General features: G+C 33.5%; 1 protein-coding gene across 1 annotated transcript; it reads right to left on the bottom strand.

Moving 5' to 3' along the window:
- Positions 1-15,211: 15,211 nt before the first annotated feature.
- Positions 15,212-25,498, bottom strand: LOC105338338 (sacsin-like). Its single transcript, XM_066088640.1, has 7 exons — positions 25,444-25,498; positions 22,199-22,342; positions 20,437-20,553; positions 19,893-20,040; positions 17,699-18,835; positions 16,277-16,400; positions 15,212-16,006 (listed from the first exon to the last, which is right to left on the bottom strand). Exons 2-7 carry the CDS (start codon positions 22,322-22,324, stop codon positions 15,520-15,522), a joined length of 2,139 nt encoding a protein of 712 aa, XP_065944712.1. The 5' UTR covers positions 22,325-22,342; positions 25,444-25,498; the 3' UTR covers positions 15,212-15,519.
- Positions 25,499-26,505: the final 1,007 nt, after the last annotated feature.

Raw genomic sequence — 26,505 nt, 5'->3', positions numbered from 1 at the left:
CAAGCTTTTGAATAATTCTTCGAATGTATTGAAATACCTTTGTTGCTCTTGAAACGTCATGGAGGTTTTTGTCTGGATGCCACTTACGCATTATCCTACGACATATTGTTTTTCTATCGGAGTCTTTAAGTGTAAACGCATATTTTAAACTTGCTCTCACCTCTGAGAATATTTCATCTAATGTTCTATTATCTGAAGGCGGATAATTTCTTTTTTTCTCTTCTGTATCATTTTGTCTGTGCAAGACTTGAATTTTAAATTCCTCAAAATTGTTTTCGTCTTTTTGGTCCTTAGACCTGTTGAATTTGTACAATTCATATACTTTCATGTTTTTGGTTATATTTGGCCTAATTTCAACAAGATATTCTTGCAAAAGTGGCAAATTGATACCTTGAGTACCACAGGATAATTTTTCTATTATAATACCATACTTATACTCGATATCTCCCAGTTCATTCATTCCAGAAAGATATGCCACATATTCACCAGGCTCAAATGATATAAATGCATTGTCTAAAATGCTATACCACCGAATTTCTAGAATATCACCAGGTCTGGGAAGCTGATTTGTTGTATCCTTATGTGTATTATTTAAGGAAGAAATGTTCTTTTCATCTAAAAAAGGTTCAATTTGTGAACGACTCTTAAAGTTCAAACAAATCATAGCTAGATCTAAAGTTGTAGTGTGGAAATTACAACCTGTGCATTTTCTTACAGATCTGCAAATGTTATCCAGATTGTGTTTGACTATTTGTTCGGAATAATTTTCTTCATCTATGTTTGAGTATATTGTACATTTGTGATATCCATTGTCTTCTTTCAAATCAAGGTAGTTTATGCATGGCTTTCTGTAGATTTGCGTGTCTTTGTAACTAAAAACTTTTTCCATTTCACGAACAAATACCATACGCATTCTACTCAAATTTTCTTTTATCATGTGGATTCTGCCATCTGGCGGTAGTCCCTCCTTGTTTTCAATGCATTCTTGGCAAACCAACCTCAGAACTCCATTCACAAATTCTCCACTTCTAAAGAAATCATTAATTTCTGCCGATATTTCATTTTCAACAATTTTGTCGTCTGAGAAGTTCACAGCTGCTTGAATAATTGAAGAAATAAACTTTGGGCGTATCTTTTTTGGAAGACCTTTTAATCCTTTCAAAATATTTTCATCATTTATGCCCTCGATTGGCGCCATGACTTGAAAATACTTTTCTGCATCTTGAAGAACCTTTTTGTATGATGTATTATCAATATAAACTATTGATGCAGCTTCAACTAATTTATTGCTTCGTGATAGAAAGAAGAGGTCCCTGTCTTCAACTAATTTTCCCGATGAGAGACTCCTACAGAAAAATGTCATTGCTTTTTTAGCAGTTTTCAGTTCATTTGGGTTCAGTTCGTTACCGTTTAAGTAAATTTGATGCAGAACATTTGCAAATGTTTTTGGTGAAACTCTTCTGGATGCTCCAAAGCGTTCAAATAGTGTAAAGGAACCAAGGAGGTCATCTGGCACATCCATTAAATACGGAATCATTTTGAATTCTTCTTCCAACTGAAGAACAAATCTTGAGCAAGGAAATATCCCTGGGAATTCTGACAAGAACACAAAAGGAATATTTTTAAATGTCTCCATATCAAATGATGAAAATACTGTACCATCTCTTGCATATTCATAGAATTTAATCATAATGCTGGAAATCTTCTCAACTCCAATATCAAGAAGACTTTTTTCAGATAGCCCTCCTAACCGGTTGCACACTGTTTTTATGTGCCTTTTTATATTTTCTTTTGATGGCTTTTTAACTTCAAGTTGAGATAAATCGAGACAACGTATTTCGGAGGAAACCAAGTACGGTAAAATTTTATATTGAGTCCATGCAATATCAACATATGTGCTCATTACCGAACCGCCGAATGCTATCAAATGGTTTGAATCATCGACTGGATTTGGACAAATTTTGGTGTAATAAGATTCTATTTTACACGGTACAATAAACTTGATTTTACTTACTCGTTTAAGGAATTCTGAAGAGTGGAGCTGCGACGAGATTAATAAATGGCGAACAAGACATTCAGATTTTTTTTCAAGGTCTTTAGTTAAGCCGCGTTCTCCTTGTAATTCTTGTTGCAATGCAAATTTTAAAAACAGTTCAGTTGTTATTTCTGTTATCATGCCAGCAGTAGTCATGAATACTTTCCATACAACACTATTAAATGGCTTTGGTGGAAATCGCAATGAATCTTCGCACATGACAGTCATCAACTCATTAAATGGACTAAAGAAACAGGAAGCTTTAAAGTATGCTCGATCGCTCTGAGGTATAAATGGTGTCTTTTTTAAAGCATTAATGAGGAGGTTCTGCTCACTGTCATAGTTTCCAGAATTCTTTAGTAAGTCATCTCGTATATATAACAGATGTTTCATTCTGTTTTCTTTCGGTAAATTATGAAAAAACGGTAGAATATGCATAGCATACAAATCACATATACTTTGTTCAGCCACATTAAATTGCTGAAATATGTCTATCAATCTATTATTCTGACGTAGTAATATTTTCCCTGTCTTCTCGGCCCATACTATTATTCCATCTGCGGGGAGACCTCTGGGAAGTGCTAGTATATCACGGTTTTCTTCTAGAGTTATTTTTTGTCCATGTACTGTCGTGAACAAAGGTAATTTTCTTAGCATCGTAAGACATTTTTGGCTGTTTGGCAGTTTAAGAAGCTCTTGAAGGCCACCAGCGAAATACTCCATAACCGTGTCACAGTCATTCACATTTATATCTTCATTGGTTTCAAGTATTTGCTTGTGAACAAACAAACATTCCAAAACATCCAGAACTCGACCCTGAGACGCAACAAGATATCTCAGTGGATGTACGTGAGGCAAAAAATCACTATTCAAAACTGGCAAATTCATTTTTTTTAAAGATGATAACATTGCAGCTTGAAATGTTGACAAATCAATAACATGGTTGGCATTCTCCAATGGAAATAGCTCATTTTTGACGTCATTTGCAAATCCGAAGAATCGTTTACCGCATATTTTAGTGGTAGGGATTATACTCCAGGGTAACATTGAATGAAGAATTTTCTTTATTTTTATTTGATCTCGGATCTCTCCTACCTCATCTCTGAGAAATGTCCACAATTTAAGCATCCATTGTTTATTTGGAATAACAGTCTGGTTTGGATTCCATTGACATATCTTATGACGAAATACGTCATAGTTGATGTTAAATGGCAAAAGTTCCACCAACTGTTGAAGATGCATCACTTCAATGCATCCAACTTTTTTGTCTCGAAGTAGTTTTTGTAGCTCAGGATGTAATATTTTTTCTTTTGACTTTGGAATCAAATCTGAGAATGAAGTCAGAAAGACAGGCTTATCCGATCTAAATTCTACAAGATTTCCAGTTTCCAATAAACACAGTGGTAGCCCTTCTATTTCATTGCAAAAGTTTTCACAGTTACTGCAAAAGTAGATTAAAATCTTTACATTGCGAACTGTTATTAGAGGCGAAGAATTCAGTTCTAGCTTTCCATCACTTTTTATACGGCTTTTTATTTGGCACAATGAAGATTTCAAAAACCTTACCAATATGTCTGGATTAAACTTGTTTAAAGCTAAACCCGAGCTTTCAATACTAGCACAGACCCATGAAGGAGTGTTTACAACCTTTGCTCCAAGATTTTTAGATATTGTAATGATATCATCATCTTGGTGATTTTTTGTTATATCTAAGAAAAGTACATTTCCTTCATCTTCACACAATGAATAACATGAAACGTCAAGATCTGTTCGATCTACAAAACGATGAGATAAAAACATTCGCATTTGTCTCTTCGAAATATATTCGTAGACAGCTTTAACAAAATCCTTCCAGTATTTATCACCAGCGTCTTCAATATTAGGGAAAAAGCTGTGAAAATTGTCTATTTTGTCCTGCATTTCTGCTTGACGACCGCTTGCTGTTGATTCTAGACCAAGCGTCTTCTGCAAATATTCCATAGCTTCAGCATATATTGGTGCAATTACTTGACACAGCAAGAGATTATTCCACTCTGTACGATAGGCTTTTTTGATATCCTTCCATAAACCTCTCCGAGATTCGTTATCAAGAGAGAAATGACCATTAATATGCATGGTTAACCCGGTTTCACAAGGTAAAGGTAGAAAACAAAATGCAGATGCGTCTGATAGAGATTTATCTAAAGGCACTGCAACTCCACCTTGAGGCAAAAGTCCTAAGTCATCATCATCAAATGCAGCTTGCACTGAAGCTGGAATTTCAGTTTCACTTTTGAAGCCAAATGTCTGAAAAATGCACCACTGGCGATCTTCAAGCGAATTTCTTTTTAAAGTCACATGGTATTGCACGTCTTTTTTCTCTTTATTGAAAATTTCCTTTTTTTTCTTAAACTGTGTAGCCTTCTCTACCACATATTTATCAAAAGCTAGTTTATCATTTTGATGTTCTTTTAAAATCACCAATTCAGTACAAGTATTTTCAATAAGTTTTCCATTTGTGATGCTTGCAATTTTAATTTTCCGTACATTTCGTAGAAAAAGTAATGACTTTGAAATCTCTGATTCAAGATTATGTAACATTTCACTGATACTATGCTCAGTCACTTCTTTCTTTGAAAGTTCAGATTTTTCAGCAAATGTCTTCGTGCGGAGTGGTAGCCGAAATATTGTTCCAGTTGACTGAAGCAAAATCTTCTCATGGTAACAAGTAAAAACATCTGGAAAAGATTTGCGCAAGTCATCTAAATCAAGAAATCTGGCTCCTGGTGAATTTTCATCTGCATCAGGCGCGTATTTGCAATTTGGATCCATAACACAGAGTGTATCTTTATCTTTATCTGGTGATTTTGAGAGAAACGAGGGTACATCTGTTATGTGGTAAACAGCATTGAATCCAACACCGTATTGTCCAGTCTTTGTTGGATCATCTCCTTTAGATCCTCGTCCTAAATGCTGAATTCCAGCAATATCCTCATCAGTAAAGTAACTGTTATTGTATATTAAAAGGGCAGGTCCCTGAAGAGGATGCCATTTTGATTCAAAGGTTTTTTTAGTCCCATATGTGTTAAAATCTGTAATGAACATGACCTCACTGGCTTTAGCATCATCAGCATTCTGTAGCATTTCTTTTAAAACCGATTCGCTACATGGATATTGCTGAAGAATTCTTTTGATTCTGTCAGATAATTCCTCTTTTTGTCCAAACGGCGTGATATAATTTTGCACTAAAGACCCTCTTATTTTTGACTGTACCCCAAGAATTTCTGCATCTTTTCCTCTAATTCTAGGATGAATGAATTTCAACGACTTGCCTTTTCGTAACAATGTGCTGTCATCTCGGCATAGGTTTCGAATAGGAGACAAAACTCCATTTTCGTCTGGTATACAAAGATCTTTAAACTCCTCGGGAGGACTATTCCTATCAGTCACAATAGCCAACAGCTCAACTAAATTGCATGCAAGTACCAAAGATTCTTCATCCAGCACTCCGTCATTCTCTTTTGCCATTTCCTTCAAAACTGGTATAACGTCTTCTTCATGAAATGTTTTTTTGACCCCAATTGATTTCAAAAAGGATTCATTTATCTTCCACTGGATTCGATCTAATCCGTATAACTTTGGACTGCACTTGACAGGAATAGTAAATGCGGTTTGATTTGGCCTGACAAAGGTATCGTCAATCAGTAAACAAGGAACACTCTTGAGATTTTCAGTTTCTTCTAGAGTATTATTTCTGCATGCATTATCTAAATACCTGTATATATCTCTACATATATTACCGAGCAAGTGCTTTGATGCATCTGGAAGTAAATCAGGGTTCACATTTTGACAAATTGTTATCAGCTGTTGGATTACTGTGGAATGTTGAACAGTATGATTTACTCCTATTTTTGTAAGGATATTTCTGGGAGACACAGAACCTGTCAACAATTCTATATCAATAATAAGTCTTTGACAACCTACTAAGGTCGCAACATTGTCCATGTAAATATCAGCTGGTTTAGCAAGTAAACATTTATAATGTTTGTTTTGATGTTTTGAACATGGTGCAGAGAATGCACTGCTGTTCTTTTTATCTAAAAGCCAAGGGAAATGCCAGTCTTTTGGTTTTTGCAATGTAGGGAGGAATGGAATATTCTTAATTTTATCGGCAAAATCTTCATTCAATGTTTTGCTTTCTTGAATATATGCCAAAATGCACCTACATTTCTCAATGCCACATTGTAAGCATTGTTTTGCAACATGTAAAACTGACGCTATTCGTTTGATTAAAAGCTCATCAGAAAGTACATTTGTCATCATTCCCATCGACTCTAGAAGAGACTGTCTTTGATAAGTTTCAAACTCTTTGACAGGGAATCTTTCTTCCTCTTCACAAAACAAAGATGCTACTTTACCACTTCTTTTGACTAATTCCTTTGGCATTTTCAGAGTTCCATTTGGAGATGTTGGAATACATCTTATTGTTTTCATTTTTGAACAAATATTTTTATTTTTCTTGTCTAATGCAAATTGAACAAGACTTTTTCTCATTTCCAACGTCCAGAATTTATCGTCTATGTTTTTTAGAAATATATCTAGGAAAAAATCTTCAAAGGAAATGATCTTTGTCTGAATCTCTTCTGGTAGTGTTCCAAACATTTCAAGATATCCACCAACAATCTGTTTTTTGAGAGATATTAAAAAAACTTGTTCATTTTCCCTATATTTTGTTGCTGCCACTGTAGCAATTTCTCCTATGACTGACCCTTGTAAATCAAGATCCAAGAAAATACACTGGCTCAAAGGCAACCATCTTTTCTTTCCACAGAACACTTTGCTGTCTCGCTGTACAACTGAGACATAAAACATTTTGTAAAAGGCGTTGTACAAATTACATTGATGCGTTTTGTTAACAATCGGCCATATCGTTTCGTATTGCTCACACAAAATTTTATTGTCATTTAAACTCTCTATCAAATGAATGTATGCATTGACCACGGCATCAGAAAGCAGTGCTGAATTCCATTCGTTCTCAAAATCATTTTTGTCGTCGGTAGTACTTGAGGAGAGTTGTCTCCTATTTGATGACACTGCAAATGAGCCATTGACATGCAATGGAAGAGGGGAAATAACTGGCAATGGAAGGTAACAAAAGATATGGCTTTCTTTGTAAAATCCTTCTGGTGTCTCCTTTAGAGGTGAACAGGTTAGGATATCGGCATTTTCTTTAAGATACATGGCTGTGCTTGCCAGAGGCAAAACCCCTTTATGAGACATATTTTCCCCCATATCTAAGGTCACTGTTGTACCAGATGCCCATGAAATTATCCATTTTGTCTCTGATGTATCATTTTTTAACTTACAAAAAAGACGACACTGTTTGGTGGCCTCTGTCAAAATTGTAACAAACGAAGTCTGCGTAACATGTTCAGGACACTTCCTCCAATCTTTTTGATAATTTTTCATTGCTGACCCAAATTGCTGTAGTATATTAGAATCAAATGACGAATTTTCATTTCGACACACGCGGTGCAAGAGAATTGGATTATTTGTTAAACTCTCTTTAGGTAGATGGTAAAATTCAATTTCTTTAACATGCTGAGTAAATAAAATTATGTTGCCAACGTTTTTCACAAACAATTGAATCATGCTTTTGATTTCTTGTTCATCGTATGTTTTGTTACTTATTTCACTGCTGGCAGCCTGTTCATTTGTTCTAAATGGAAATCGAAAAAGTGTTCCGGTCAATGAAGGATTCTCTGTATCCAAATTGCATCCAAATATTCCATTAAACGGCTTGAACTGGTTTTTCATCCTGCGAATCAAGATCTTGTTTTTTGTTGCTGTAAGATCTATTTTCAATCCCGGATTATTTCTTTTAACAGCCTTTCCGATGTATTTTGCATGTGGGTCAAATATCACCATATTTGAACCAGTTATGAAACTGGGGACATCAGTTAAGTTATATACGGAACAAAAACCAAGACCAAATTTTCCAACTTTAGTCAAATCGTTTTCTTTTGTTGCTCCACTTAACTTTGTTATGTTTTCTAAATCTTTTTGAGAAAATAAAGCATCATTGAAAGCCCAGAGTGCTGGTCCCTGGCACGAAGCCATATTCTCATCAATAAGTCTCGTGCGACAGTCTTTGTTCTCTCTTTCATCATATAAAAAGCAAATTTTAGTGGCCTTTGCATCATCTGCGTTTTGAACAAGTTCTTTAGGAACTACAAAACCATCTTTGTAGTCTTTAAGCAGATTCTTAATGCGTCTAGTCAGTGGTTCCTTTTGTCCCCATTCCTGAATTCCTTCAGTCTCTGAGAGTAGATTTTCTGTTAAAGAAGGAACACCCAATTTTGCTGCAGTGTCAGATGAAACATCCTCATGAACAAAAAACATTAATTCACCATCCTCCTCTGCTAATTCTTTCAGCCATTCGGCATTGCAGTAGTTACATTCTTTGGCCGCTCGAAACTCTAATTTTATTTTATCTTTTGAATGAATGGGTATTGGTACACCCATTTCCTCAATCCCAGGTACATTTTTTAATTTATTCAGGATTCTAATTATGATATCCATGTCTGGCAAAATACAAGTACTCAAGGCATCATAAGTCTGATATTTAGATTTCAAGGAGTGCAAGATAGAAATAAGACACTCTGTTGTTTGCTGTTTTCTGCAGCCAAGGCGTTCTGCTAAACATTTCATGTCATTTGTTTGAAATTCTTTAGGTAATGGTACAAGGTATGGTTTTAAATCAATGTCATCTGAGCTTTGGTCAATACAAATCTGATTTGGCTCAACAAAACCTTCTCCCATCCACACCTTGTCTACTTTAATGTAAACATTAATCGCTGACACACAAATTTCAGCTAGATATGTATACAGCCGCTTAATAGGAAGAAGGTACTCCGACTTGTATTCTTCTTTGTAGTTGTCAACATATAATGAATGTTGTTGTAAAACTATTTCCAAATCTGGTTTTTTGTTCCATCCAAACTTTTGGATGAGAATAGGGGATGTGTCTGGTGAAATAACGGGAGCAACATATCCAACCAAATCTCCATATTTACCATTGTATACCTTAGAAGGCTTGCAAAATATATGGTTACATCTGTACCATGACAAATTTGGTAAATATGATGTAAGGGTTTGAAGAGGCTGTACAATTTCCATATCCATCAGTACGTTTTCCAGACTAGCATCTAAAGTTTGCATATGCTCTGTAAACAATTCTTCCCTCTCTGCCAGTATTGTAACAATTGCACATTGCTTTGATTTTATTTCAGCATTGACATTGTTTGTAATGCTACTTTCATGTACTGTCTTAGAGGCATAATAGATATCTTCTGGAGCCACTTGTTTTCGAGATTTGAGTCCAAACTTTCGCAACACCTTAAGTCCCTTTGAACTGATGCTTGGAGAAGGAAATTGTGATCGATCTGAAATTATTTTTTGAACAATATCATCTTGAGGATCAAATAGTTCTTGAGCTGTTTTCTGTTCATTTGATTCAGTTGTGACGAAAGGCACTTTTCTTACAAGCTGATACAGGGTTTCATCTAATTCGTATATTTTATTTTCAATGATAAATTTCATAATATTGTTCACTTGTTCTGTGTTGTACTTTTTATCTAATACGCTTTTGAGAACGTTTGAAAATATTTCAGTATCCCGAAGTTCATAAGCTCCAAGTTGCTTGGCAAAATGAATGATGTTGCTTTCTAAAGTTTGAATAACTTCTGAAGGATATGGTACAGGTATCTCCCTTGTCAATAAATTCTTATTCTCAATGATGCTTCCGAACCCCTGTGATGTTGAAAAAACTTCCATCATCTGTAATACTTTCAATGAATCAGTTCCGAAGTTGTGACGATCCTTGCATAAAAAGTACAGAAACTCATTTTTCTGATCCGGACTGCTCTGGCTGTTAAAATGTTGAATATAGTTAATCAAGGTAAACTTTTGAGCAAGCAAACCAATGGCATTATCTACATTCATTATAGATACATCAGGAACAAAATGATTCAAATTGGGATGATCTAAAATAAAATCTGGCACATTTTTCAACACTTTGATACAGAACATATCCAAGCATTTGGATATATTTTCTGACACATTTCCAATCATCATGTCTTCTCTCAGTGCATGCAATTGATACTCTTTGTCATGAAGTTTTTCAGGAATGAGGGGAAGGTCTTGAAATATATGTAACTTCAGCGGAAACTCCTGAACAATGCATTTCCATACTTTCCTTAGCCAATTGAAATCAAGACTGGAATTGGAGATATTCCAATATATTGGATACTGGTCGCCACTTATATTTTTCTGAATGGTTTCTTTTAGAAGGAGGATGAACGATTGCTCTTGCAAATATCGAATCTGGTATATATCTGAAATTTTAAGTTTTAAGAAGATATGCCAATTACTGGTATAATTTAAACATTGCATGTAATTTTATACTTGTATCATAAAAGGAACAAAATATATGAATTTCTGAAAGCAATATGAACTGTACTTTTTAGATTTTTTTTTGCTGCAAAAACCTGCTAGTATGATATATAAGTTTGCATGTAACTTAAACTTTTATGGTAAATAAGGTTTGTACATGTAAATATTTTTGTAAATATTTTTGTCAGAAGAAATATTTTTCTTATAAGGAATATATAGCAAATCAATTATTGTACAGGACGACAATAATTCAATTTTGCTCCAATTAAGGCTTTTTAATGGCTTTTCCCTCGAAAATATAACTAACAGAAATTTAAAAACCATGATGTTTTTGTTATTTAAGTAGAAAATAACATTTTTGTAAAAAATAGATTCAACATGAATATTGCAGCTCATATTGCTTTAAAAACAAGAGGCCAATTGGCCTTAACGGTCACCTGAGTAGCATATATCCCATACACAAACTTGTCATGGAGTCTCATATATGCAGCTAATTAATTAGGTTTCATACTGGAGTAGAAAAATTATAAATTTGTAATGACGACCACGTTTCAAAAAGAACTGTGAAACCTATTATTTTGGTGAAAAACTAAAAGATCTGGTCTACAAAATCATGAATTCAGTTTTCCTTTCAGGTGTGTGGGAGTAAAGAAAATAATTTTTTAACGTTATATGCATTAACATCTATACATCCATTTTGGCCCTGTCCTAGAGTCAAAACCCATCCTTGAGGGGACATGAAAATTAAAATTTCAGTAGAGGACTTCCTGGTAAACATAATTATTAGTCAGTTTTTTTATACAGATGTGTGAGAATAGAGAAGAAAATGTTTAAACATTATATGCATTAACACTATATTGCCATATTGCGCCCCCCCTTCATGTTTTGAGCCCCTGACTCAGGGGCCATGAATTTAACAATTTAGGTCAAGGAGATTGTGGGTATCATAACCATGTATTCATTTTTTTGCCCACATGTGTGGGAGTAGTGATGATTTTTTAAGATTTAAAACATTTTTACTATATGGCCATATTGGCCCAACCCTAGAGCCTGAACACCTAACAAAGGGGTCATGAATTTCACAATTTTAGTAGAGGCTCTCATGGACATCATAACCATGTATTCAGTTTTTTGCTCACATGTGTGGGAATAGAAAAGAAGATTTTTTAAGATTTAATTTTTTTTTACTATATGGCCATATTGGCCCCACCCTAGAGCCTGAACCCCTGACCCAGGGGTCATGAATTTCACAATTTTGGTAGAGGGCCTCATGGACATCATAACCATGCATTTAATTTTTAACAAATATATATGGGAGTAGAGAAGAAGATTTTCTAAGATTTAAATTTTTACTATTTGGCCATATTGGCCTCACCCTAGAGCCTGAACCCCTGACCCAGGGGTCATGAATTTCACAATTTTGGTAGAGGGCTTCATGGACATCATAATCATGCATTTAGTTTTTAACAAATATATATGGGGGTAGAGAAGAAGATTTTCTAAGATTTAATACATTTTTACTATTTGGCCATATTGGCCCAACCCTAGGGCCTGAACCCCTGACCAAGGGGTCATGAACTTCACAATTTAGGTTGAGGGCTTCATGGACATCATTACCATGCATTTAGTTGTTGACAAATATATATGATAATAGAGAAGAAGATTTTCTAAGATTTAATACATTTTTACTATATGGCCATATTGGCCCAACCCTAGAGCCTGAACCCCTGACCCAGGGGTCATGAATTTCACAATTTAGGTTGAGGGCTTCATGGACATCATAATCATGCATTTAGTTTTTGACAAATGTATATGGTAGTAGAGAAGAAGATTTTCTAAGATTAAATACATTTTTACCATATGGCCACATTGGCCCCACCCTAGAGCCAGAACCCCTGACCCAGGGGCCATAAATTTCACAATTTTGGTAGAGGGCTTCATGTACAACATAACCATGCATTTAGTTTTTTCCTCACATGCGTGGGAGTAGAGAAGAAGATTTTTGAAAATTTGGCTTTTTTTGCATATTTGGCCCCGCCCGTGGCACCTCAGGGGTGGTAGAGCCATGAATTTCACAATTTAGATTCTTCTTACCATAGAGATGCTTTACACCAAAAATGGTAACGATTGGCCTGGTAGTTTTCAAGAAGAAGTTAAAAATGTAAAATTGTTAACGCACGACGCACGACGCACAGACGCACGACGCACAACGCACGACGACGGACGAAGACCAATTGCAATAGGTCACCTGAGTGACTCAGGTGACCTAAAACGAGACCTTTAAGAGATTTACTGTAATAATTAGAAATGGGAGATGCTTTTGCCATTTTATGTTTTAGTGGCCCATTATTTTGTACCTCGAGCAATCGTTTTATTTCAAAATTTTAGTACTATTAGTTAGAGGACTGGTTCACGGCGAAAAATAGATTTACTAAACTTATGATGTTTTCATCAAATTTCCCCCACGCTTAATTAAACTGGAAATGTTTAATTTAGTTACATGTCTACAGTAGATCAAGACTTTAAGACTCTCCCTTCTATTAATTAACAAGAGGCCCAAGGGCTACATCGCTCACCTTAGCTTAATTGTCAATAAAAGCTTTAGACCGTCTTTAGGAGTATCAAATACAAAATAGACAACTTAATAGACTATATATCTTGATTTTTAAAAACTTTTAAATTTTTCTCAACATCTTTTTAAGTTAAACATTGAGTTCCTACTGGTGTTTTAGTTTTTAAAAATAAGATCTTTAAATATTTTTTCTATTCATTCCTCCCCCCCCCCCCCCTTGTGATCCACATTACCCCTGAGAATTATGAATAGAACAAATTGAAATCTACACTACCTAAAGATGCTTTCACACAAAGTTCAGCTTTCTGGCCAATTGGGAAGAAGATTGTTAAAGATTTATCTCTTTATATTCCTATGCAAACATCTGACTCCCCATTGTGACCCAACCATACCCCCCGGGAGGATGATTTGAACAAACTTGAATCTACACTATCTGGAATGCCTCCAGCAAAGTTAAACTTTTTCTAATTCGATCCCTCCATTGTGGCCCTACCCTACTCCTGGGGATAATGATTTGAACAAATTTGATTCTACACTTCCCGATGATGCTTCTACCAAAGTTACAGCTTTTATGGCCAAATGGCTTTTGAGAAGCTTTTTAAAGATTTTTACCTATACATTCTAATGTAAAAATTCGACCCTCCATTGTGGCCATACCCTACTCCCGGGGATCATGATTTGAATAAACTTGAATCTTTACTTCCTGAAGATGTTTCAACACAAGTTTCAGCTTTTCTGACTAAATGTTTTTGAGAAGAAGAGTTTTGAATAATTCCAACGTATTTTCAATAATTCAATATTATCTCCCCTTTTAAGAGGGCGTGGCTCTTCATTTGAACAAACTTGAACCACCTTTACCCAATAATGCTTTGTGCCAAGTTTGATATTGGCCCATTAGTTCTGGAGAAGAAGCTGAAAATGTAAACTAACACGCTTACAACGACGCCGACGCCGACGACAGACAACAGACAAAGAACAAGTGTACTTATGGACCCCAGTAAAAAGTGAAAAAATGAAATTTCAAATTAAGCATATTTTTTTATCTGCCAACATCTATTGATATTTAAACAATAAGAACCAATAAGTTTTAGCGCTGAATTTAGAGTATGTAAAAAGCACGAAACTTTACAACATAGTAGGGGTCATCCGACACTTGTGATTTTATATAGTAAATCGAGGACGGGCATTTATTTCAAAGCCTTCGTTTACTGTTACCCTAAACTTTTGGAAAAGACAAAAGACGCATCATACATTAAGAAAACTTCTGTGAAAATAAGAAGTTTGTACAATATTAGCCTTGTATATAAAATATGAAAAATGAATGAAAATTTCAAGGTTTTTCCTGTAGCAGTGACAGCCATTACCTGCGTGACCTATTTTTGAACCCACGTATGGTATAAATTATTTACGTGGGTTCTATTCAGGTAGTCTTGTCAAATGTGCTCACTGTAAAACACTGACACGTTTTAAATCGCTTTTCATCGACTTTGTATGGTCAGGAATGTTTGTTTGATCACTATGGTAATCACTATGGTAATATGCAACTAAAAAGCGTTTTCGAGTTTTTCCAGACGAAAAGTAATGCAAAAAGTGTAATTCAGCAAACGTGCCGATCGATCCACGAACAGAATAATGTTGGTTTAAATGTCTCCTCCCTCTAATTTAAATAGACTCAGCTCAAGTAGGTTCGATACGATATATCCGGATTTAGGTTATCCATTTAAAAATCCTCAATTGTTTAAAAAATATGTTAATTTTAGTAAATTTAAGCGTGCATATAAATCAGAAGGATCCAACAGAGCTTAAATATTACGAAAAAAGCAATTTGTTAATATTTTGTACATAAAAACGGCACTGAAAAAGGGTCCATTTTCTATAGCTTATTTTTATTTATTTTTTTTATCAAAAAAGTTTACGTAAGCCTCAGGTGAGCTAAAAAGGGAAATATGTTTAAGTACTATCAAAGAAAAAATTGGCACAACAGATACCAAATATATTTGAAAGGAGACAACCATGTAAATCATTCTTTAAATATATAAAAATTATTCAGTTTTATTTATAAAAATTCAGTTTTATTTATAAAAATTTGGCAATAGTATAATATTTGACTTTTGGACAAATGCATTCTTTAATCAATATAAACATAAGACGTCACAGATTTATATATTTAGTTGACTCTAAATGGTGAAGGCCATGAGTGAAACAAGTATTGTTTATTTTTGAAAAGAATAAGAAAGCCTAGAACGTGTAAACAGATAAGGTGAGTTTTGGATGAGGTCATCGAGATGTATCGGTGTCGGGAGCTTTCATCTACTGTGGACTTGTAGATGTAGTGTATACAAGACTTGCGTCCCCATACAAAAAAGGGAATTGGCAAGAAATTATTATTAGAAAATAAATATATTTAACTGCATAATTTCTATACGCTTAAATTACAAAGTCATCAAAGTTACATGTAGCGATATAGGTTGCATTCTATTTATAAGATACGCAATATCAACGAAATTATGTTTACACGAACTAAAACAGCAAAAATTTGACTCGCCATTAAAATTGACTCCCACCGAATTGATATCATTTGACAGTAATACTCTGAACCAATTATCATCTGAGGCATTCTAGCATAATTAGCCAAACATAATACATAAACATAAATGTAAATATATAAATATTGCCAATCACCTTCTTCAACGATGGTTACAAAAATATCTTGAACGTCTTTTGGTAGAGGTGACAAGATCCTATCTTCCATTCCAACGAGTAATTCAATCTTCGAATTGGGCACCATGTATATTTCACAGGAGCTAGTGTTATCCCGATCAAATTTAATGTAGGTGCCATTGCGCAGAGGAAGTAGAGCAAGATCATCAAGGGCATTGTATTGTCCAGCGCTTAGAAGATATCTTAAAAGGTTGATTTTTTCGTCATCGCTGCAGTTCAAGTAGGCGTCGGAGGTTCTCAAAAGCCTGTTATTTGTTTGAAATCAGTAAAAACAGAATTCAGTGATAAATTAACAAACCAAAGTAAATTGGAGAAATAGACAGAGCTTACACTGCATTTTATCACTGACGAATGTATGAAAATTAATTGATTGCATTGATATTTGTTTTATGAGTACTTATCAAAACAAAAATATACTTTAATTGAAACTTTGAAAAAAATGTTCTGGGTAAATTTTTTTGCATGAAACCATCCATGTTTAAAAAAAAAAACTATAGGTAAGTTGTTCATGTGACCTGTTTATAAAATCAGGTGTGACCTCCGGTTTCCCTTGCAGTTGCAACGTATCCCATACATGCTCTTCCACTTCTACAGTATTTTGACAATACATTTCAAGGATTCGTCTTAAGGTTGTGTCCACTGCAAAATATTGAAATAAGAAACAGAATTCAAATTAATATAAATACTTCGATCCAGTCAAGATTGCTTGAGGGACATCAAATGCAAAACCTAATTATTTTGTAGTAATTTTTAAAATCTTGAAAAACCTATTACATTTACAAGATTTGATCCGCATGAATAAAACGGAAAGGAATTTTTCACATTAGCTTTGATACTCATAGGTTTATTCTTAAAGGAAACTTATATGTCTACTGTAGGAAATATGTAAAACTAGTAAATATACAAAATTTTAAAGTTCATGAGAAAACAGCTATAAATTATTACTTGAAATATAACATATTAGCATCTTTTCATTTCCATTATGTTTCTGACAAAGGAATATATATTACATGCATTTGATGATTTGTATATTGTTTTTAGTAAAATTTCATGCTACAATCTCCTAAGGGAGGAAATAAAGAAAGAATGAATGAAAGAAGGCATTTAATCAAAACGAGTTTCAACACATTGTATTGGCTAACGATTGTCTAATCAGAGTGTTGTAAGCGGAGTCTAGACACCACCAACAGCCGTGTTTATCTCCCTCTTGTTTCAAAATGGATGGAAAGATTTATCATTAGTTCATATCAAAATGTAAAAAAAAAAATGATATTTTTTTGTTGATCACCCATTTAAATTATTTAATGAAGAAGCAAAAATATATACACCTGTGTATTTATTGAAACAGGTTAATCACAGCGGTAACTAGCAAGGATGTCACAATCGGGGGGTGGGAGGGGGTGAGCATCTTTTATATTATGAACGTGGGAAAAAGGTCATCAATAATAAATGCATCGTCGTCTTGCTCCTTTAACAATAAACATTTTAAAACGTACGAGTGAGATAGTGTGTGCATGTGACCATTGATGCTAATCTACACCTCATCTTTAATAAACTTTAGAACATCCCTGACCTTATAACCTGTAATATAATTTTAGCTCCTATTCCCATTATGGATATTTTTTTTTAAAAAAATATCCATGAGGAAATCGATAAAATTATTCACACAAAACCTTACTCAGTTGACCTTTGACTGTTTTAAGAAAGTATCATACTAATTGGTTTTGGTAAGTGAATAAGTGATTTTAAAATACATGTATTAGCATAAATGATATTGATATTTAAAAGTGATATAGAAATCCAAGTATTCTAAGAAAAAAGATCATATCAACTAAACTGTACTTACATGTTCCAAAGTACTTTGAGCTTGAAGCTATTACAATAAACACTTTGATAAAAAAAAATAAATAATAAATAAATTAACTCATGTCTGGTACCTTGATTCGCGATTTTGGTTTGTCTGAAAAACACGGCCTGTTCCTTGGTAATCCATTTTCCTCCTTCGTTGGTGGTAAAAAATATTGGGGAATGTTCTAGTTTTTCTTTTAAGGGTAGTATAAGAATTTTCCAGTGTTCGTCAATTTCATTCACATTTGGTATGCAACGTGACACGGTTGCTACATGAGCTTTGTCGTTTTCGTTATTTGAACTTTCTTTTACTAGTTCTCGTAGAAAAGTATAATAAACCTCTGATAAAACCTCAATAACGAGTGCTTGGTTCCACTGAATTGACTTATCTGTGTGGGTATGATTTCGTATCTGATCTGTGGTCGGCCATTTCACAAAACGCCTGCTTTGGTTAAGGGCAAAAAATCCATTGACATGAATTGGCAATCCACTAAGGTTTTCCTCTGTCAGTGGAAGTGGTAAAAAGCAAAAAACATGGCCTTGAAAATTTGTAGGACAATCCATATCCATAGCTACACTTACATAGGGACTGTAAGACAGAGAGTCATCATTTGAAAGTTTTTGCAAATGTGAGGACATGCTGCTTCTCCCTTGGAACAAATTCATTACCTTCCATGATATGCTCATGACATCGCATCCATGATCTTTTACACAGATTGTCATGAAATAACTGTTTTCAATGTCGGATTGAAGATCAACTTGAATATGCGACTTCATGATATTTCTGGCTGATCGGACAGCTTCGATTGTTGTTCCATCTATTTTTACAGAATAATGCACCTCCCCTATGTCAATAGTTCTATACGCATTTTCTTCTCGAAGTAAAGTGATACTTTCAAGACATTTTAAAAAGAGCAATGATACTGGGGCCTCATCCTTGAACGACATAAACAGGTCATCAACTTTCGACTTGTCGTAAATGTTGTCTGAGAGTTCTGTCTCCTCTTGGCGCAGAGGAAATCTAAATATGGTTCCATTGAAGTGCCCACATTCCAGAGTATTTTGATCAAAACCAAACACCCCTGAGAATGCCTTTAGACAGTCTTCTACTTTCATTTTCTTATATCTGTGAAGCTTTTTCAGTTTCATCGTCTGACAGACCTTTGAGGAATCTTGATGTGGGTCCAATACTAGAAGCTGGTCTCCACTGATGATAACTGGGTGGTCTAGAAGAAAAAAAACGTAAATCATGTAGCAAATGCAGGGGTACCAAAATATGCACAGTTTAAATTTTCATTAAGTTATTAAAAGCTTAAATTGAAATAAACTAATGCATTTTTTCAAACAATGTCATATCAATCTTAATGTCATTTATTCGATGACAATTTGAAAGTTAATAAAAGTAGTTCATTTTCTTACGGAGGAAGTTACATAAATGTAGTATTGGATTATTAACTGAAATACAACACAACTTATATTAATCTAAATCAGGTCATATTGTAGTAATTTTGTAATTGCATCATTTGGAAAGTGAATACTCAGACAAAATCGGGCAATTTTCTAAAATTTTTGATTAATGTGGCATCATTAAATTTCGAGGGGGCCAATTTTTCTGGATGTCTCAAATTTTACAGGTTCGTGGGGACGTAATTTCGTGTATTCTCATATATCTACAAAAGAAAATATGATGATTCCACAGTTTTTTGTATAATATTTATCATAGTAAAGAATCATGGGCATTAGTTGAAACCTTGAGAATGACAAATAGAAAGCATGCATAGTTTGTATGTACTCGGGTTTGTGTTATTTTATTATATTTATGTTTGAACAATCTACATATTGTTCAATTGTTTACGGTTTATTTTGTTAAATGAATTTTTTCGTTTTACAAATTCTTGAAGTTTTTACGGGAATAATCAAGTTTTTCCGCCTGCTTTTTAAACATTTAGGAAATACACTAATGCAAAATCATGCTAACTTCTGAAAAATCAAATTCCGCAAAAAATCGTCTATGACTTATTATACATTTACAGCATTCCGATGTAAAGTTTGATTACACTTGCCTAAAAAAACAAATAATATTTCGCTATAAATAGTTACTTTCTTTAAATAGGTACTATATTTGTGGTCATAACAATCATATGACAATAACAAGCATCCGTGAATGAATATCTTTACCTGTTAATCAACTCATTAAGAGATAATACCTGACCGCAAACGTGACACTTTTATCACTGAACAAGGAAATGCATGCTGAAAAAAAATCATTTGAACTGAAAGTACCTGTTATGTGAAAAACAGATTTGAACCCCAGACCAAATCTTCCAACCTTGGTCTTGTCAAACTCTTTTATGCTGCTGTACAACATCTTGATCCCTGTCCAGTCAGCTTCAATAAACTCCGCATTGTTGTAAACTACAAGTGCAGGTCCCTTTTGCCAAAAAAAAATTCCATGATTATTAAGTTAATTTTTTAGTAATCAACAATTTGTGGAAAAAATATTGTGTAAACATACAAATGTGTATTTTAACTTGTACTTAATGAATTACAAAAATATCTCAAATACAAAATCTTTAAGATAGAGAGTTTGAAAGTGTTGTTATACTTTTGTTAGTAGATTTCCTCATATCACCCCCCCCCTTTTATTGAAAATATAGTTTAATTTTAAAGATATACCAACATCTATTACTTTGAAAGATGATATTTTTGTAATGTTTATAAATCAAATGTTACCCAAAGAAGAAAATACAAGTACGTTTAAAGGGTATGATCATGACTTATTCCCTTTTGTCTTGGAAATCATATTTAATATCGAAGCCAAGTTTACCTTGAAATACTTCCTGAACGGAGCTCTTTTTGTTGAAGGTTCTTGCACCGCTGGTCTGTCATCATAGAGAATCTTCATTTCCGAGGCGCCAGCATCCTCTGCATTTTGAATGAGTTCCTGTTTGAAATGATTGTGATTTTTTCAGTGATATATCATTGCATATTTAGAGTTATATTATTGTGCTGCACCCATGCATAATAATACATGCATTTCTTTGCATAACAAAATTATCATTGTTCTGCAGTGTAAAGGGGGGGGGCAGGAAAATACACTTAACAATTGTGTCGGACGTATTTTTCAGTATAAACTTATGAATCTTTTCAAGAAAAACAAAACAAAACAGGACTTACACACATATATAGAAAAACTCTCTTAAAAAGACAAAAAACATTATAGATATCTTCAACTATTACGTATCTCTAAATCTGTAAAAAAAAAAATGCATTTTTTTTAAAATTTCTATTCATGTTCCCCAACATTAAGAGCAAACGTCATGAAATTGAACGATAAATTCTAGTGAACAGGATGTGATTGGTGAAATTTATTTTAAAGAAATGGGAAAGATCTAATTGAAATATTGGCAGGATTTTTATGAACCCGAAGACATTCGAGAAAGTTGTTCATGATCATAAAACGTATGAAACATTGGGTTCCTGATACTATTATCTTTCTTAGCTCTCTATACGCCTTGTAAAAAAACAGCATAATTTGATTTTTTACACCGACTTTCCAATATTTTAGTATATATGTTTTAAACCTTTTTCAGATTTTATTTCTACAAAATAAGTTTTTGTTAAAAACACATATGTTAAAAAAAATTTAATTTTACTTGAGTGTACAATTTTTTAACGATTCGTCTTTAAAATGTTTCAAATTTTTGTAAGGTTAAAGAACGAGGCATAAAAGCATACCAATATCTGTTAACGATACCTTTTGAAAATTGTGAGAGATGTTCTGATATATATCCGAGTGGAAAAATATATCATAAAATTGCATTTTTTACTTATTATACTTCTCTCACGGTTATATTTTTTGTTAAAAATTGTCCATTAGTGATAGAAACGGTAACATGGGACAGACTATAGTTTATATCAGGACGAACTGTTTGTAATTCCTCTGAGTTCGCCCAAACTATTGTAAAGTAAAACATTATATTGTTTATGTGCAGACACTTTCTAAGCATCATTCAATTTGGTTTTTTTGAATAATAGGAGTGTTTAATCAATTGAATGTACGAAGAAATCGTATGCATGTTTATAATCTATTCACATAATTATGTGTAGTGTGTGCAGGAAAAGTTAACAAAGAGAAACACCATGATGGAAGAGGCATGACAGCCCAAAATATCAATATATCCCCGTTGGGAGCGCCTCTACTCAAACTTTTCTTATGATTTTCTCCTTTCATTCATCTTTGAATGCGATTGACCACCGTCAACATGCCGACCACATTTTTGCGCTAACTTTTTGTAAACATTGTGAAACAGGATAATGGATATTTCAAAGTAACATTTATAGTCTGTATCGGAATGTGAAAATAATAATTAAAAATTTTTATTCAATACTTTTTGATGCCTTTGAAATTATATAATTTGCAGAAAGTTTATCACATATGTACGATGGATAACATAAACATTTCCATTCTCTAGACAATTTATTTAAAAATGCATATAGAGCTTTAGGGTCAAGTTTATTTTCATATACACCCTTTTTAAATATCCGCAGATGTTCATAAAATATCAATCGGGTCGAAAGAAAGTTACCTTAAGAATTTGTCCATCATCAGGATATTCACTCAGAATGGTTTGTAACTGTTTGATGAGAGGGGGTTGTATCATCCCCGAACATTCGATCTCGTCATCAGATTCAGTGTCTACGTCGTCTGCCATGTTGACAACCGACTCAGACTGTAAGACAATTATACAAGTAATTGCTTTCTTAAAAGCTTGCCTGACTTAACAACGTTTTTCCATTGGAAGCATCTATAAATTCCTTTTACAGATAGTAAGTTTCGATTGATGCTCATCATTTCATTTTTAGATTAAGAAACAATACTAGTAAGTAATTTTCTTTTACTTTACTGCAAATATATTATTTTAAATTAAATTATATCATTGTTTTGAATTATTTCAGAAAAGTACATGCATCAACAAATCGTCAGCTTGAAAGCGGAAAAGAAAATAGTGAAGTTTGAATTATATTTGTCATGTTAAGATTGCAAGGTCTTTTTGTCATTCAAAAGCAAAGGTTTCTCCGAACAGAAAAGTACCAGGAATTTTTTTTTAAACAAAGCTACATGTATACACACGGTGTCCTCCATAGAATATCATCATATGATAACTCTTTAAAATGATCCCATTTTGGACTCCTCCGGTCAAATGAAATAAAACGGCCCGCTTCGGTGATTTAGTTTCTCCAGTAAATATTCCTGCTACGATTAACCTTTATCATTATTTTAAAGCAAACTGATGATTTTGTTTATGATAACAACATTAATTATTACTTAGTACATTCTACTGAAGTAGGCAGTAGGTAACAAGTTGTGTCACCCTCCTCCCTCCATTACATGGTTGTCTATTTTAAAAACAGGATTACACACAATTTACTTGAAAACTCTCGCTCGCTGTTGATTATTACATCCCAAATAATAATTTATTTTTTAAGAATTTAAATGTTGACACGTTAAACATACATAGGTTTCGAAGAAGACAACTTCCAAACTTTAGATATGCGTCATGACGTCAGGCCATTTTAACAACAGCTTGGACTTAGGGCAGTATATGCCAAACTCGTATTGAATAAGAACAGGATCCACTAATGGTTAACAGTCTAGTCATTGGCTAATAGGTATAAATACATTAAACGCAACGATACTTGCCAATTTCATCCAAACTGTATTTTTCAATTAAAACAGCGTCAAATTCACACAATAAAGCAGATCTTTAAAACAGATTTTAGATTTTTACAGTCTTTAAATACTTATGAGCTTTCCATAGCCAATCAAGAAGAAAATACATAATTTTTGTCAGAATGGGAGTTCTAAGTAAAGCCTGGAATTTTCTTGTTCTAAAAATAGATCCCATGCCGAGTGATAATAATAGGGTACCCTATTTTGAGGCAAAGTTTCTACATAAATGTGCAAAATTCAACCTTTTTCTCAACAAATGGTTGTAGAGAGGACACCAATAAACCCCCTTCATATTTTTCAGATGTTTAAATCTTTAAAATACGTCTGTAGTTGCACAGTTCGCCAGCTGTTTCAATTGATTAAAAAGGCATTCTTCTGTTCTTGAACGCAAACAACATGTAGAATCTCATATTCATTGCTTTTATATCTTTTGGCCACAGTTTTGGTCAGGTTCGGGCAGAAACAAGCCAGTTCAAGAAATGTTTACATTCTTATCCTCAAATGTAATGTAAAAAGGTGGCCGAAAATCCCTCTTAAAATGGCTCTAATCTTTTATGCAGTTTTTAGCCGGGCTCTGCTGAAAGCAGAGTCCTGGCTGTAGGCAGGCCAATCGCCAATGTTACTATAAATAGCAAAAGTAAACAAAAACCCAAACAGCGTCAAAGTAAAAGCTTCCGCCATACCAAATAGTTACACAAAGAGCCACGTTTTGTCAAGTGTTGGCATTTTGTTTCTTCTTTTTTAATTTCGAAAGAATTGTCTATCTTTTTTAGTTTTCTTATTAATAACGTGTTTTATAAACAAGACTATGCATTTTGGACACAATGCGCATGAATTTCCATGAACTACTTTGCTGCGCGTTGCAGAAATGGGAATTGAATATATAACGCTTGTTGAGAAATTCAAGGCAGCAACTGTTGAACTTTTTTCTACTAGACAGACATATTTTTGTTTATAGCCGCTTACAAAAATTGGTAGCTCTCTGACGCTTTGCCGACATTAAAAGCATGAGAGAGAGAGAGAGAGAGAGAGAGAGAGAGAGAGAGAGAGAGAGAGAGAGAGATTTCAGTCTTTACTACACAATATGCATAAAGACACACCAAAAGAGCCCGGCTTTCAGTACTTCAGTACTTTGATTTTTATTTATTGTAATTTTCATTTCTAAATGGTAGCGAATTATGCTGTGTGGCACCGTATTTTGAAATATTTTTCAAAGTGCGTAATTTTTCAAAGTGCGTTGTAACAATGCAGTAGCATCGGTTTCTTTAAAATGATTACAAATTGGTTATCAGAACAAAATGCTGATAATACAAAAAAAAAACCACACACAAAATAGTTCTAATAATTAGTTTCCGTCAGAAAATTTATAGTCACCTAGCCTCTTATAGATGATGCGGAAAACTATTGTAAAATGACAAAGCAGCAATTTTTAAAAGAAATGATGAAATGATGTCTCGTATCGAGAACCATTCTAGAGTTCACTGACAGAAACTTATTGCTGTTTTTTTTAAATTTCGCAAAAAACTTAATACTATAATATATATTTTGCTGATTTATATTTGATATAAATCAAGCAACATTGATCGATATTAAGCTCAATGTGCAAGTTGTTTTAAACAAAATTTAAAAAAAATCGCAGAACAGTTGAACTGTTCCTTTTACCTGTGCCAAAGTAATATCCAAATACGTTTAACCGTTCAATGAAGAAATGAATAGCGTGCAAGAACGTTACTGTTAAAGAGCATATTGAATGCACCAAGGCAACTGTTCTTCTTGAATGCACTTTATATGTTCTACTGTAATACCTACATGTAGAACAAATACTCTTTAAAATTTTATTGTCGTATCATACAACAAAAGAAACACATTTTTATTATATGGAATTATTATCCACAGCATTTTTAGCAATTTTTTAAAAATTAATATTATATTTATAAGATTTATCGATATTTAAAGTTTGATATGTTATTTAAGAAAGATTTATTTTTTTAATTCATGTACTAGTGAATGTCCTTACATATGTGTACATATTAGTTGATCTGAAAGAAAGGTGCAGAATAGGCATACAGTTGGAGTATGGAAAAAAAAAATCAACCTTACCGTTAAACTGCTTCGTACAGAATGGTAGAATCAATATTGCACACGTCATTCAATCATACCACGAAATCAAAACGAAAGTAATTATGGGAAAAGCTATATGTTTAATGTCACTCTGTACTGTATTGGTTTGTATGGAGCTATTTTATTTTGATGTGTTCGATTGTTTAAAAGTTAGTATTGCGTATACTATTGTTAGTTTTGAGTCACACAAAAGTTTTACTCCATCATGACATTCGCACATATTTGATAAACAAACTAAGATAATGTAAATATATAAAGCTGTCTATTTAAGTATACATTATTTAGACAGCAGTCTAAAAGTCGATTTAGGTGTTGTATTCGCGCATAACTTAAACTGCAATAAAGAATAACACCGTTTGGCAAGAGATTATGGTAAAGTATAAGTCAAATATTCTCAGCATAAAGTACAAACTCTAGTATTCATTTTTTCTGTAGATTTTCTTATTTGTATATCTGAATGTAAATTTTGATCTGCATTCGTACTCGTTTGGTGACGATAGCAACTGTTGCCATCTTGAAAAATATCATTCATCTTCATTCAATGAATTTTTCTGCATAATATATCAATTCAACACACAGAAAAGTCATTATTATTGACATGCATGAAGGTTATGTTATCTTAACCTTATCGAATAAAGCCTAAATATTAATTCAGGACGTGTGCAATTGCATTCAAGGTCACTCTTTGAGTGTTTTCGTTATTTGCTTATCAATCATTTTGTTCCACTGTACAGACATCAGGGACTATGAAATCTATGCAAAACACGTCTTGTACGAAAGGCATCGGAGCCAAGGTGCTAATACATGTATTAGTATTAATTTATATGAAGTATTTTTTCATAAATTGTAGTGTTTTAACACCAAGTGATAATACTGTTATGAATATGAAGCAAATAGTTAAAGCTCCTTTAATTAATGTACATGTTTATTAGATTTTACTTTTCATTATTAAGACTTAGTGTTAAACGTGCAACACTAATGTTATTCCACCATGCAATGACGTATTTAGAAATTGCTAACTGTCAAATGTCTCAAAGAAAT

Source organism: Magallana gigas, chromosome 6 (assembly GCF_963853765.1).
Source record: "Magallana gigas chromosome 6, xbMagGiga1.1, whole genome shotgun sequence".
Taxonomy (NCBI): Eukaryota; Metazoa; Mollusca; class Bivalvia; order Ostreida; family Ostreidae; genus Magallana; species Magallana gigas.
This window is presented reverse-complemented; position numbering and strand designations above follow the sequence as displayed.

Bases quoted from the DNA above. Each gene is read 5' to 3' on its own strand.
- LOC105338338 (XM_066088640.1), bottom strand. From the start codon at position 22,324: ATGGCAGACGACGTAGACACTGAATCTGATGACGAGATCGAATGTTCG. The intron at 18,836-19,892 runs GTACTTTCAGTT...TTTTTCTTCTAG, and splicing joins ATCTGTTTTTCACATAACAG to ACCACCCAGTTATCATCAGT. The intron at 16,007-16,276 runs GTCACATGAACA...AACAAATAACAG, and splicing joins ACACCTGATTTTATAAACAG to GCTTTTGAGAACCTCCGACG.